General features: G+C 38.6%; 1 protein-coding gene across 8 annotated transcripts in view; it reads left to right on the top strand.

Moving 5' to 3' along the window:
* LOC143148247 (uncharacterized) overlaps positions 1 to 12,641 on the top strand; it is a 94,899-nt gene that overhangs the window by 1,572 nt on the left and 80,686 nt on the right. For 7 of the 8 annotated variants that reach the window (XM_076314401.1, XM_076314402.1, XM_076314404.1 and 4 more), the window contains exons 3-10: positions 621 to 721; positions 802 to 1,011; positions 1,506 to 1,691; positions 1,786 to 1,900; positions 4,352 to 4,593; positions 4,675 to 4,797; positions 5,434 to 5,625; positions 6,768 to 6,976. In XM_076314401.1, coding sequence (XP_076170516.1) covers positions 621 to 721; positions 802 to 1,011; positions 1,506 to 1,691; positions 1,786 to 1,900; positions 4,352 to 4,593; positions 4,675 to 4,797; positions 5,434 to 5,625; positions 6,768 to 6,976 — 1,378 coding nt within the window. Of the gene's footprint in view, positions 1 to 620; positions 722 to 801; positions 1,012 to 1,505; positions 1,692 to 1,785; positions 1,901 to 4,351; positions 4,594 to 4,674; positions 4,798 to 5,433; positions 5,626 to 6,767; positions 6,977 to 9,159; positions 9,179 to 12,641 lie in introns of those variants that run through there. The other variant, XM_076314405.1, reaches the window with a different exon arrangement.

Genomic DNA, 12,641 nt, shown 5'->3' with positions numbered 1-12,641 from the left:
GCGCCTCGAGTAGCTCAATAGCCATTTCCTGCTCCATCGCGGCACAAGCAATCAAGCCAGTTGTACAAGGGAGAGATAGACACTTGCAGCTAGATTGTCCGCAAAAATTGAAAAACCGGCTTAACCGGATGTCGAGCATGAGCGTTCCTTGGGAAGCGAGCGCGATCGCGTGCTCGTGGCTAACGCGAGGGTGTAAAAACGGCGGCCACGGACAATGACGACGTGCGTGTCATTTATTCTTTCGTCTTCTCATGCGAAACGACTCGACAGGAATCTCCGTTTAGACCGTTCAATTTCGAACGAAAGAACCCGAAGAGATTCCCGTTAAGGTGTTTCACCTTGGAACGCGCGAAGACGAAACTGTTAACGAGTCGTACTTCTTTCCGGTTAGGTCAAAACTTACGAGAGTATCAATTAGAATACAGCAATTGGATACGTCTAAAGAAGATTTAATTATTCGGTTGTAGAAAACTGTTATTAAACGGGACGTGTTATATTTTGTTTGTTTTTCTTTATCGAAATGAACGAGACGAGATTGTATCGTTGGAGAAGGGGAATTTTAAAAATATTCGAAAAGTGTGTATTTTAAAATATCGTTAGTGTCGTTACTGTGGTTTCAGGTAGACGTTTGGTGACTTCAATGAGCAGGGAGTCCACGAAAGATGCTCTGGACACTACGAAAGGAATCCACGAACTCATTGACTCTATCGAACTGAAGAAGGTACTTGCGTCCGTAGCGGAGGAAGAAAAGAACATTTTTTTTATATCTATATAAATTTGACGTTGTTTTTTACCGTTTAGGTGGACATCGAAAATTCCTGGTCAGAAATGGAGAGGAACCTGGACACCGCCAGAGTAATCGGCGATCTCGAAAAGGGTGTGTCCCATGTCACCGACTGGATCCTTGGACCAGCTGACGCAATGCTGAATTCCTGTTGCCAAGTTGGGTTCGATGTTTCGTCCTCGGAGGAACTTCGAAGGCGTCACGAAGAACTGGAGCTCGAGTGCAGGGTAACGGAGAACGAATCAAAATTACCAGACGCGGAATAAAATTAATGATGTGTAGCTACACTTACCGTCTAGCCTCGAATCGACGAAGGATCGACGTATTAACGCGCGTCGTGTCGATTTCGTGCGATACGATACATCATCCTGTAATAAAAATGTCACCCTATCCCGGAAACCTGATTCCAGAAACCGTGTTCCTCGAAACAATTGAACGCCTTCGAGTGAGTTGAAAGAAAATTTCAGAACTGTTTTCTATAAAATGACTTTTATTTAATCACGGTCTGCTGTATATTGTTAAAATATTCACACTTCGTACGGGAAGCTAGCACAAATAGAGCATTTGTTATTACAGGGCGATGAATATTTATGATCTCGGAGAAAGTATTAAAGAAACTACAACTAGATGCTGTGGGAAAAATTGTGGACACTAACGAGTCGGCGTAATGGTCAGGAAAATATTCTTCCGTTATCCTCGTTAAAATTTACCTTCGTTTCAGGAGACGTACGGTCGATACGCGGAACTGCTACACAAGATCGACAGCTTGCCAAGCACGCGCTTGTCCGAAGACCTGAAATCCCAGAGAGACTTCATGGACTTCGTGTGTCGTAGTTTCGCAACGAGACTCGAGAGACGGCGGAACGTGCTAATCACCTCGCAAAGGTTCTTCAGGCTGGTTTCCGAGGTATGTGGTTAGAAACGTATACGAACCCGACACACAACAGATGCACGTTCAGCCTATGCAATAGATCTACCTAACTTCGTTTCTTCTGTTTCAGTACTTCGACAAAACGAGCGACGTGTTCGACAAGTTGGTGATGGGCAATAGGACTCACGATTTTTCTCAGGCTGGTGGGTATCTCCAGAAGTTAGAACAGAGTCAAGCGATTCTCGGTAAGTAATTTAACAATTGAATTTTCACAATGTTTCGATTTTAATTTATTTAGGGCAGTGGTAGCGAAGAAAAATTGAATTTATCGCTGAATTTAATATTTCATTTCCTTCAGTGCTACTTGTAAATACTTTTGTTTACCGATTTGTTCGAGTCATCATTTTTCATTATGAAAGTAGTACACGGGGTAGTTTATTTCGAGACGGTGGATTACTTAATTAGCATCTGATGATATCAACTCGAAGGTTTTGAAAATGTTGTTTGATACGGGCGGAGAGAGGAGGGAATGAAAATACTATTTATAATGCTAAACACTTTTTAAGAACATATTTTTGATACCTTCGGCTTTTCGTGAGATATTTCGCGTAAAATAGACATCAGAAGCAGGTTTACAGATGACTATTTCAACAATTTTGTAAGGATAGGAGTTATAAACTATGTGGTCACCGTATTTCGGTAAAATAAAATTTTAAGTACCGATATAGACAAATATTATTCGTTGAACTTTTAAAACATTTATTTATTTATCAATCTACTTTGAAACCTCTTCAGTAGTTTATGCATAAGTTTGGCTAAAGTAGGAAACAAAACATTGAGTTCTGTTTTTGACCGATAAATAAATGTTCTGAAATTCCATTAAATAACATTTTTCTGTCGTGGCTCAATACTTATCGGAGCAAAAGAAATTATATTGTTTGAACAAATTTCATTACAAATTACAAAATTGATACGATATCTCTTATATTCTTCGGGGTCGGTGACCACTATTATAGAGCGAGTGTAGTGTTATCTTCAAATGCTGATACAGTGACAATTGGTCAAACGTAACTGAGTATTGCAAATCTCGCCAATTGAAAATTCTGTATCTACTTAATGGAATAAAATTTACTTTTGTAGTTAAACCAGTTGATAAGATGTCCAGGAACAATGTTGTGTGTTCTATATACGTATTGTATATTTGACTTGTCATGACTGTTCGAGGTTGTTTTACGTTGCATAATATTGAGAATTTTTATAAGACTTGGTGCTGTCCTTACAGGGCTCTGACTAATGACGATTTTATTAACGATTTCAATGTATACGTTATTGTTCGAAGTTTCGTTGAATAGTTTCGAGTTTTAAAGAAACATCGATCTGTGCTCGATGTTTACGCTTTGTCGATAAGTGTCTGAATATATCCTAAGAATGCGACCGGGTAAGCAGATGCAACTATAATATATGTATATTTAGCCTCTGGCGCGATTCGATTAATGCAAGAATTGTGTGTAGTAAATGAGGTAAACATTTATATCAAGGGAATGCCAAGGAAATATTTAAAATAACTTTGGATTGGATCTCTAATTCCCAATTTTTGTGGGTGGTCGTTTCGAGAGTCAGCCGTCTGGTCGAAGTCTGGAAAATGTCTTCGGGAGGTCTATAAACCCACTCTCGATTCAACAAATATTCTTAATTATCGTATGCATAAATAAATCGGACAGCCAAGTACGGTGAGTTCTACTTAAATTGAGCAGAAGGAATGGTTCATTAGGTATAATTCTACCGACTCTTCTTCCTTGAGTGTCAACTACAATCGGATCAATATCAACTGGTTGCTCAAGGCCATCGAGAAGTTATCTCCACTGTATCGGTTGGGTACACCACCACTCTGTCTTTCGTCTCTTTAGACAAATCTAGAGATACGTTCTGTGTCTCTGAAACTGAAAGTTCAAGTAATGTTATGTAAAAGTAGGAATTCAGTGTGACACTCAAGGAAATAGTTTTTAGCAGCAGAAAGATTTTGATCCTATGATAGCTTTCGTGTGTACATTTGTGCGTCAGAATTTATAATTTCTCGACATTTGTTTAAATATCTCTTGCAATTCTTGAGCTGTCGTGAGTGCATATTGGCTAAGAAATTTTTTTCGGAGTTTCTGAAAGTAAAAATAAAAAGATACGATTCTAAAAGCTTAAAGGGGCCAAGTTCGTAGACTTCTTAACCTTCTTGTATTTTCAAACGGAGTAATATAATTGTCCAATGTCCTGAACAATTCTGTCGTAAAGGAGATAGCTGACCATACACTAGCGTATCATCTTTCCTTTTATTATCTTCCTTCGATAAAGTCAAAGGAGTCATAATCGTCATCTATTAACTTGAAAACATTCCAGTTGATTTCAGTGTCGTCTTTTTCTGTCGTTACATACATATATCCTCTCACTGTACAAAAGGAACATAAGCAGCAGAGAACTTGGAATAACCGAAACGATACAAATCCTTTCGTATTGCACTGATTAGCATTTTTCCCATACGGAACCCATTTTCTTCGTGGAAATAATGTCAGTGTAGGTTAGCTAATATTTTCGAACCTGCGATTATTGGATATTTTTTATTTTCAAAACTCGTAGAGCGATGCACAAAATTCTGAAGGTACTCCAGAAAGACTGGGTATGATCGATCGCCACGCATAACTTTCCAGAAACGTTGGAGTGCGAGTTGGTGAAGGAAGGTGAAAAATTGTCGGACATACTTTCGATGCCCGTGAAAGATGCTCTGGGCCGGGACGTGCAAGTCGACTACGGCGAAGATATAGTAAACGTCAGAGATATTTTGGATGCAACGAACGCTAGGAAAAATATCTTCAACGACAGTGTTGAATTGCAGAAACTGTCTTTAAAACAGATCGCTTTGATATATACTTACGAAAGCGACGCTGAACAGGTGACAGCACAATTTTACAGCATTCTATGAACGAAATATGCGCAACTCCAGGTACCGAGTTTACCGAAAGAAATTTTGCAGGCTGTTAAGTGGTTGAACGACTTGTACGATGTTCTTTTAAAAAACCATATGGAAATTGGATGCAACGCGCTCGAGATACAGTCACAGAAGGAGGAACATCAGTCGTTTCAAGAAACTGCCAAGGTATGGAATCGAACTGTTCAAATTTGAACGTGGTTCGCGATTCGAATTTATCGCAGTAAAAGTTCAATTTTGTATTTGTCGATCGTTCCATAAGCACTCGATCTTAATTCGTTATGAATATATATGGACGAATTTTATTTTTTTAAATAAACAAGTATTCAGACCTATACTGGCCGATGATATCTATCGCCCTTGTAACGATGTTTTCGTGTTAAATAATTGTCAAATTTAATTACAAACTTTTATGCAGAATTTCAGCATTTATGCTCATAGTATAATATTTATTTTTATTCCCAGCAGGCTTGCGAAGATTAATAGTGAAACCAAACTACAACTAATAAATAAAACTGCTTTAGATCTCCGAATGCAAGCTGGTATTTTATTGGAAAATGATGCCGACGAATGTAAAGAACATTGCTGCGAGTACATGAGATTCTTAGAATCAGTTCCAATACTGATCAAACATTAGGATTATTTTTGAAACGTTTTATGCTTTTCAGGAGACACTAGATATACAGAAATATCGGAATCGGTTTTCAAAAGGAAAATAAGACTAGAATACTCTAAGGGTTTTAACTGCAAGAGCTTCGAGTCGCAAGAATCTCAAGGATCTCACGTTGGCGTTTCAATTTCCAGGGGACGTACGACTATGGCTGCCAATTAGTAAACGGTGCTCGAGTGCTAAGATTATCCTGCAGACTACCTCTGGATAGTAACGCGACTCTCTTCTCACGGCTACGTCAGGCCTGGAAGCAGCTTCGATCCGTTGGTCAAGAACAATTGACCAGACTGAGAGTGTGCGCCGTTTTCCACAGAAGCGTCGAAGATGTACGCACGGTGACCACCGTTTGTATAACCTCGACATACAAAATGGAAGAGTAGACAATGAGTAGATCATTCAGTTACCTATTCCTTTAATTATCGAATATAATCGTAGACGTTGCAACGCGTTGATACCTTGACTACCGTGGGAATACATATTTACACCGACGATTAGGTTTGCAAATTTTTATTTTGGAGTACGCATGAAAAAACATATCCACAAGTTTTTTGAAAAAGTTATTCAATCATCGTAGCGTTTTTACACATATAAATTTAAAGCTATACTCTTTATTAAAAACGAAAGAAACATGAATTCAAATATTTTCCAATACTAAGTACTTTTATTTTGTATCTAAGAGAGTAGCCAACTTTTTTAGTTTCGATTATTTCAAAACAATGTCGTCGGCCTGTAAAGATACGATTGTTATACTCGTAATTGAAATATTCGAAGCTATTAGTTTATTACTGCGAGAGTTTAAACGAGACAGATGAAAACAATAACATACCGTGCAAGAAAGTTAGAGAAAGTGTTTATTGCTAATAGCTTGAAATTATATTGAATCCTGATCCATTGCGCGACGATTCATTTGCGCCAAGTAAACAAAAACATTGAGGATAACTCCGATTCAATTAGCGTTGGAATAGTATTATTAATTTAATTGTACAATAGAAGTACTAAAGAGGTTATCCAAATACTAGTTTTCTAATTATGAAAAGAAAAAACATTTTTACTTAAGTTGCTGTGACAAAAAAATACCAAAATGTGTATTACGTACTGTTAATAACGCAATGGTCTACTCAATTGCAAAAAATTGAACTATTATCGCAATATTATCGCACAAACAAGTTCTTTTGCATCACTTCATATTTTTCATACATAATCTACAGACTTTCGGAAACCGTGGAATTTTCCTTTGAAATACATTTTAACGTGCGTTTAATATAAGAGTAATATAAGAGTTGGAGGCATAAATAAAATGGCTTCGATAAAGGGGATGGTAAATTCGAGAAGTGGCAACAACGAAGTACGACACAATTCTGGTAACGAACATTTGTGCAAAGTTTTCTTTCCTTGTTAGCCACTTTTGTGCATCCACTCTACGATATTTCTTGTACCACTGTGTTAATTTCGAATCTACCGTTTAAAGCACTGCACCAAATTATGCGATCTGATCGAGATGGTGGGCCGCCTGCGTCGATCGTCGAAAGCCGAGGATCTGGCGGCGGAGTCACGTGCCAGGGCAGAGATAAGGGACATCCTGGGCAATCGGGAGAAGCTTCTTCTGGAAGTGGGTCGAATGGTGCGCCTGGGTCGTCTGTTGAGGACACGACTGAAGGAGCCCCTGTGCCATCAACGGCAAGTACCGACGCGAACGGAGGCGTTTTAGTAGTGCTTCTTGGTGCTGGTTCAAGAATAACGCGACGGTGTCTCGAAAATGAGCGCACTCGTAACAGTATCTCACGATGGTTCGATGTCACGGATCGATGCACAGCGCCGATAAATCGTATCGTCGACTTTTATCGAGTTCTTAAACGTTTGGCACGGTTCCCTTCTCGAGTTCCGCGCTTTCTCGATCGCCCACTACGTCCTTCGAAGTCGAAGAAAATATTACAAACACTTATCAAACACACAAGATCGTTTTATTAATTCAGGGTTAGTTATTGATCGCTTCCAACTATTGAAAAGTATTCTTCCGTTCGATTATACACTCGAGGGGAAAAAATGTTTAAAAAATGTCCAGAATAGATGAAATGTATAGATATTAAGGGGGTGACAAAAATATTATACTCATTAAATACCCTAGATTGTTTTATTAATTCAGAGTTGAAGAAACATTGGTCGCTTCCAATTGTTGAAGAGCGTTCTTCCATTCCGCTATATACTCAAGATCTTTGATTAAAAGAAAATATTCCGAATGTACGAAATAGAAGTTTTTAATTATGTAGAACAATGAAATGGACTACAAAAATACAAGAGCGCCCAGTCGCATCTACTATAATAGTTTTAATTATGCAAAACCGATATACGATGAAGACGCAATGGGTCGAAATTTATTCAAGGAACGTACCAGGGTTAGACATGGAGGTGATTCTGCGATGATTTGGCGCTTCTAGATCAGTTTCTTATATATTTACATATTGTATTCCAAGAACGATGTCATTCTTCAAGACGATAATGCACTCGTAAACGTAGAAAAGTTCAGTATCTATTCAAGGAGCATCGAGATAAAAAAACTTCCCTAAACAGGCTTCTTCCCTGACCTGCAAATTCGCCCGATTTGAATATCATCGAATCATTGTCGACAGTTCGATGAACAGAGCGAACAGTAAATTCCTTCAACGTCCCTGAAGATATACGGAAGTGTTCCGATAGAAGGGATGTTTCATTGGATACTATTTGAGCGAATGTATACCAAGAAGAATACGTGCTTAACGAAAAACGGTAGCTCCGTATTAACTCCTTGCCCTACGATTTAAATTTCGATAACGCCTGTCATAATCAACAACAAGGGGTCGGTCACAACTCTCGCTGTCCTCGTGAACGCTAAATTTTCTTTTCGAAGACATTATAGAAGTATTTCTTTCTAATATTCTTAAGACAATATAGGAACAAACGAATATAGACAAGACTCATATCCGTAGTTCTTATGTTTGGCCCAATCTTCTTCCTCACACGACATTTTAGGCAAAGGGGTTAACACATCAAAGACTATAATGGTTACTAGACTAGTGATAGTCGCGTAAAAATCTCAACTTTTCTAAACTTCGAAATAAGATTACTATCGCTGGCAATAATAGGTTGTTCAATAAGTTTCGTCGTTTGACAAAACGTACCGTTCAATAAGTAACATTAATAAGACAAAACTTATCGAGTAACCTGGTACTATACTGTTCGGTAAATTTTATCGAACGACAAAACTTATCGAACAACCTATAGTATTCTGGTACTATAAAATAACAAGCACACCGACAAACTTATCCAATATTTCCACTTCCCGCGTTACGGTTCGAACGAATATCCAGGACATCCTTAAGCATGGAAAAATGGAATAGCAGACAACGCGTTAATAAAATCATTGTGGATCGATGTTCTCTAAAGTGGAAGGCACGATCCAAGGAGGATGCCAGAGAAAATTGTTGTTACCGTGAAAAAATGTAGATGGCCCAAGTATCTCTTCCTACGAATATATTAATCATCGTAACAATCGTAGGTGTATATTTGTCTCGCGTCGTGTTCCTCTCGTCTCGTTCCACGTACCATTTGCGTCGAGCGTAAAGAGTAGGAATTTTCTCCTTGCGTGACTTTGTTCATCCCCTGTAGGTGTTCAGTGCGAGCGAGCCACGAGCGATAAATCGCGGTGTAATTCGGTCATCGTCTCGGACAAATCGAAAATGGCAGGAGTTATAAGCTCGACGAGAGGAAGACAGAGTCGAATGGAGCTGGTAATAAGAGGCGAGGGGAGCAAGGTACGTCGACGGGCACCTCCGTTTTTAACGGAGGCGGTGTCAGTCCATGGCTGCTCGTCGACGAGATACCTACACCTTGATATCGGTGCATGTAAGTCGAACGTTTCGAAACACGATAAGTGGTCTCTGCTCCCGTTCGATCGCTGTTGAGAGAATCGCGTGCGCGCGTGCGCGCGTGCCCGTACGAAACGCACTACCGATATTCGTCGATCGTTCGATTCACGCGCGAAAGTCGCAAAGTAAAGAAATCTAGGTTCGAAGTGACGAGCATCGATCGACACCTCGTCGGTGTTTCGCGAAGAAATATTTCTCGCTCGGCCATTAACCGAACGATTAACCCGCGATTCGTTTAGTTTTCACATTCAGCCACGTGTTAGTGGGGAGGAATATGGGTCAGTCGTGTCTCTTTCTTATTGACGTGCCACCGTTTGTATTCATAGAGACGTCCCATTTTCACCCACACGTAGACGGTCAGGGCCACCGAAATTGTTGCGCGCATTCTGAGCGTAGAATTTCTCTCGGCTCTACTGAAAATCTGCGACGAAACGGCGGCATGAGATTTTAAAACTGGAAAGTGCAGCCAATCCTGGCACCGATCCAAGTTAAACGGTATACGTCTCGAGCTTTATCGCCAGAGGTTTACATTCGATTCTCTCGGTCGTGGCGCTCTATTTGTTGAAAATCTTTATCACTGGAAAGCATTGTTCCCGATCGTTTGTTAATGCGCCGAGGCTTATTCGCATTGGGGAGGTTCAGAGTCGCGGAAATTTCTTGGCTCCGATACACGGTTGAACATACGTACAAATGAACTCTAAATCCCATCGACGACATAACGCTCTCGATCACCTAGTTCTCGTTCTAGTTATAACGTTATCTTATTTCTCGAGTTTTTACACGAAGTATACATTCGATGTATCCGTATAGAATGTTCCAATGACGATGATTGGAAATATCGTCGTCACAATTATAAATTTTACAATTTTTTGTCCAGATGCCGATCGAACGGATAAATTGTTGACAATTTTTCGGAATAAATCAATCGCGGTTAATTCTTCCAGTTGATGTTTGGAGATTTATTTCGAGCTATTTATTTCGATATTTCTTTCGGTCATTTTTCTTCTATTACAACGCGCGCGTAACGGTTTCTTTTTTAAGAGTTTACAGAGTTACCGAAAAGTTATTTTTGACAGTGGAAATTGCAACAGCGGCTCGCAGACCGAACAGAATTTTATTATGTGCAGTAAAGATTGAAAATGCCGCTCAAACGTGATGCTCTGCAGATTCGGTGGCTCTTGGTTCACCGAAATTAGAACTCCGCCCCACATTGGAGGCACCATCTGGTCCAATGACGAAGCGTTGCGGTGCTGTCACTGTCGATTACGTAATACTTTTAAAATTTGACGTTTTCTGTACCGGTCTGGCCGCGTTTCATTCTTCCGACGGAAATAGATCGATGATCTGTCAATCATTGCTCATAATTTCAAATATCAACGCGCGATAAATGGCGTTGAGAGTTTACTTCTCCATATGCCTCAATAAAACGATCAACTGTAACGTTACTCCGGGTTACAAGAGCGTTGCGTTTTCATTGATATTCAAGACACGATGTTTCTAGCACAGATAATTTCTTTTATACATACACGTACCTATATAGTTTACGTTATACGGGCGTAGCAAACCTCGTTGATACATTAAATTGCACTTTGGTTTATTATCGGATTTCTTATTGCGATATACCGATTAGAATAGATTGTTCAGGAAAGAAAATTAACGATCAATTTTCTCTGTTTGCCGTTGATGTATGTAGGAATAAATTGGAGAGTGTGTTGTAAATTATTCGGCAATTTCGAGCAAAGAAGCGTCTGAATATCGAGCGAGTATAAAATTTAAAAAATATAGATCGGTAAAAAGATGGAGATTTTCTTCTCGTTGATCGCGTAGTTTTCGAAATAAAAACAAACATGGATAATTTCGTAACAAGTGACACTGGTACGAGTTTAAAGGATAACGATGTTAGAAACGTGCAATTTATAACGATTTTAACGTGTTCGAAGTTATAGCTTAACGAAACGAAGAATGTATGATCTGTCTCGATACGAAAAACAGTAACATTCGTCGAATGAAGATATTTCACGGTCAAAAAAATCTATGTTTTACTTGTTGCAAACTCGCAAGTACCCATGTTGGTGCTTCTGATACGCAGAGTAATTGCAGTAACGTAATATCAGAAGTAAATAGATAAGTATCAGATTCAAGGATCGTGACAACCGATGCTTTCATATTCAAAGCCTTTTGCTTCCACGATTTCATTGAAGAATGTCTATCTCAAGTTTCTTACTCTTTTGTCATTAAAAGTCTTGTGTCTTCTTTCTTAATTCATCGGACACCATAAATATAATGTAACAGCGTACAAGAGAAATGAATCAGGCCTCCAGTCACAGTAGACGTAACTAGATTCGCAATGTTCATAATTAAATCTACGTGTAATCACTCGTGTCAACGTAGAGGAAAATAATGGAGGTAGAAAAGTAAGAAAAACTAGAAACAAGCTCACATTCGAGAAACATCAATAACGAGGAATATGCCACAGATTTCTGCGTCATTTTGTTCGAGTTTTCTTTCAAGAGAATTGCGTACACATTTACAGAAATAATTTTCAATCAACGTTCCTTTTATAGAAACCGATCGATTTGTTTTCAAATACTCGTCCACTGTCAATTTTGCGCCAGTATAGTCCAAATTGTTAAAGTATTCGTTTTATCAATGGATGTCCAAACTTCGAAACAAATACTACGATTAATTTTGTTACAATATGAAGCAATTTTTTTATAATACGAAACCTGTACAGTATGATTTTTATTGAATTCGAAAAGCAAGCGAAGTTTTGAATGGATGGAACAATATTTACAAATGCTTACATTGTATTAATAGCAGATTAAAATACATAAAGTTTTCTGAAACGACCATTGTCACGTTGAACGCCAGGAGAAAAGTTAAGAAGGGCTCCGTATGATCGTTGCTATTTTAATTCCATCCGATTGCTATTAATATTTCTCTAATACTCACGCACAAACTGTAACAGTTGCACGCCATAGACAAGAACTGTGGAGCTAAAATGCAGTGATATCCCACGGTACAACAATTTGCTTTTTTCTCAAAATGGAAACATAGCACTTCTTGCTAAATGATAATCCCCTCCCCTTGATAACATGGAATGAAATTTACATGCAAATATCAAAGTTCTGATGTATTCGTGATCAATAATAGGAACATATCTTTGTATCATTATTATTATTCTTATGTTCTTAATAAAATTATTCGTTTATATCGTCCGCATGTACATTGTATATTTATATTAAAGATATGTTTTTCTTTTTCCGAAAAGAATCGTATACAAGTGACCAAAATATTGAAGTTTCTTTGCTCTAATGATCAAAATCGGGTTTTCATTATTCACATGCACGAACCAGTATCTCCATATTTGATTGCGATCTCGCAATGGTCTTTTAATAATCCATAGAGTACTCTGTAACGATCGATATTAATAAGAAACG

Source organism: Ptiloglossa arizonensis, chromosome 6 (assembly GCF_051014685.1).
Source record: "Ptiloglossa arizonensis isolate GNS036 chromosome 6, iyPtiAriz1_principal, whole genome shotgun sequence".
Classification (NCBI taxonomy): Eukaryota; Metazoa; Arthropoda; class Insecta; order Hymenoptera; family Colletidae; genus Ptiloglossa; species Ptiloglossa arizonensis.
This window is presented reverse-complemented; position numbering and strand designations above follow the sequence as displayed.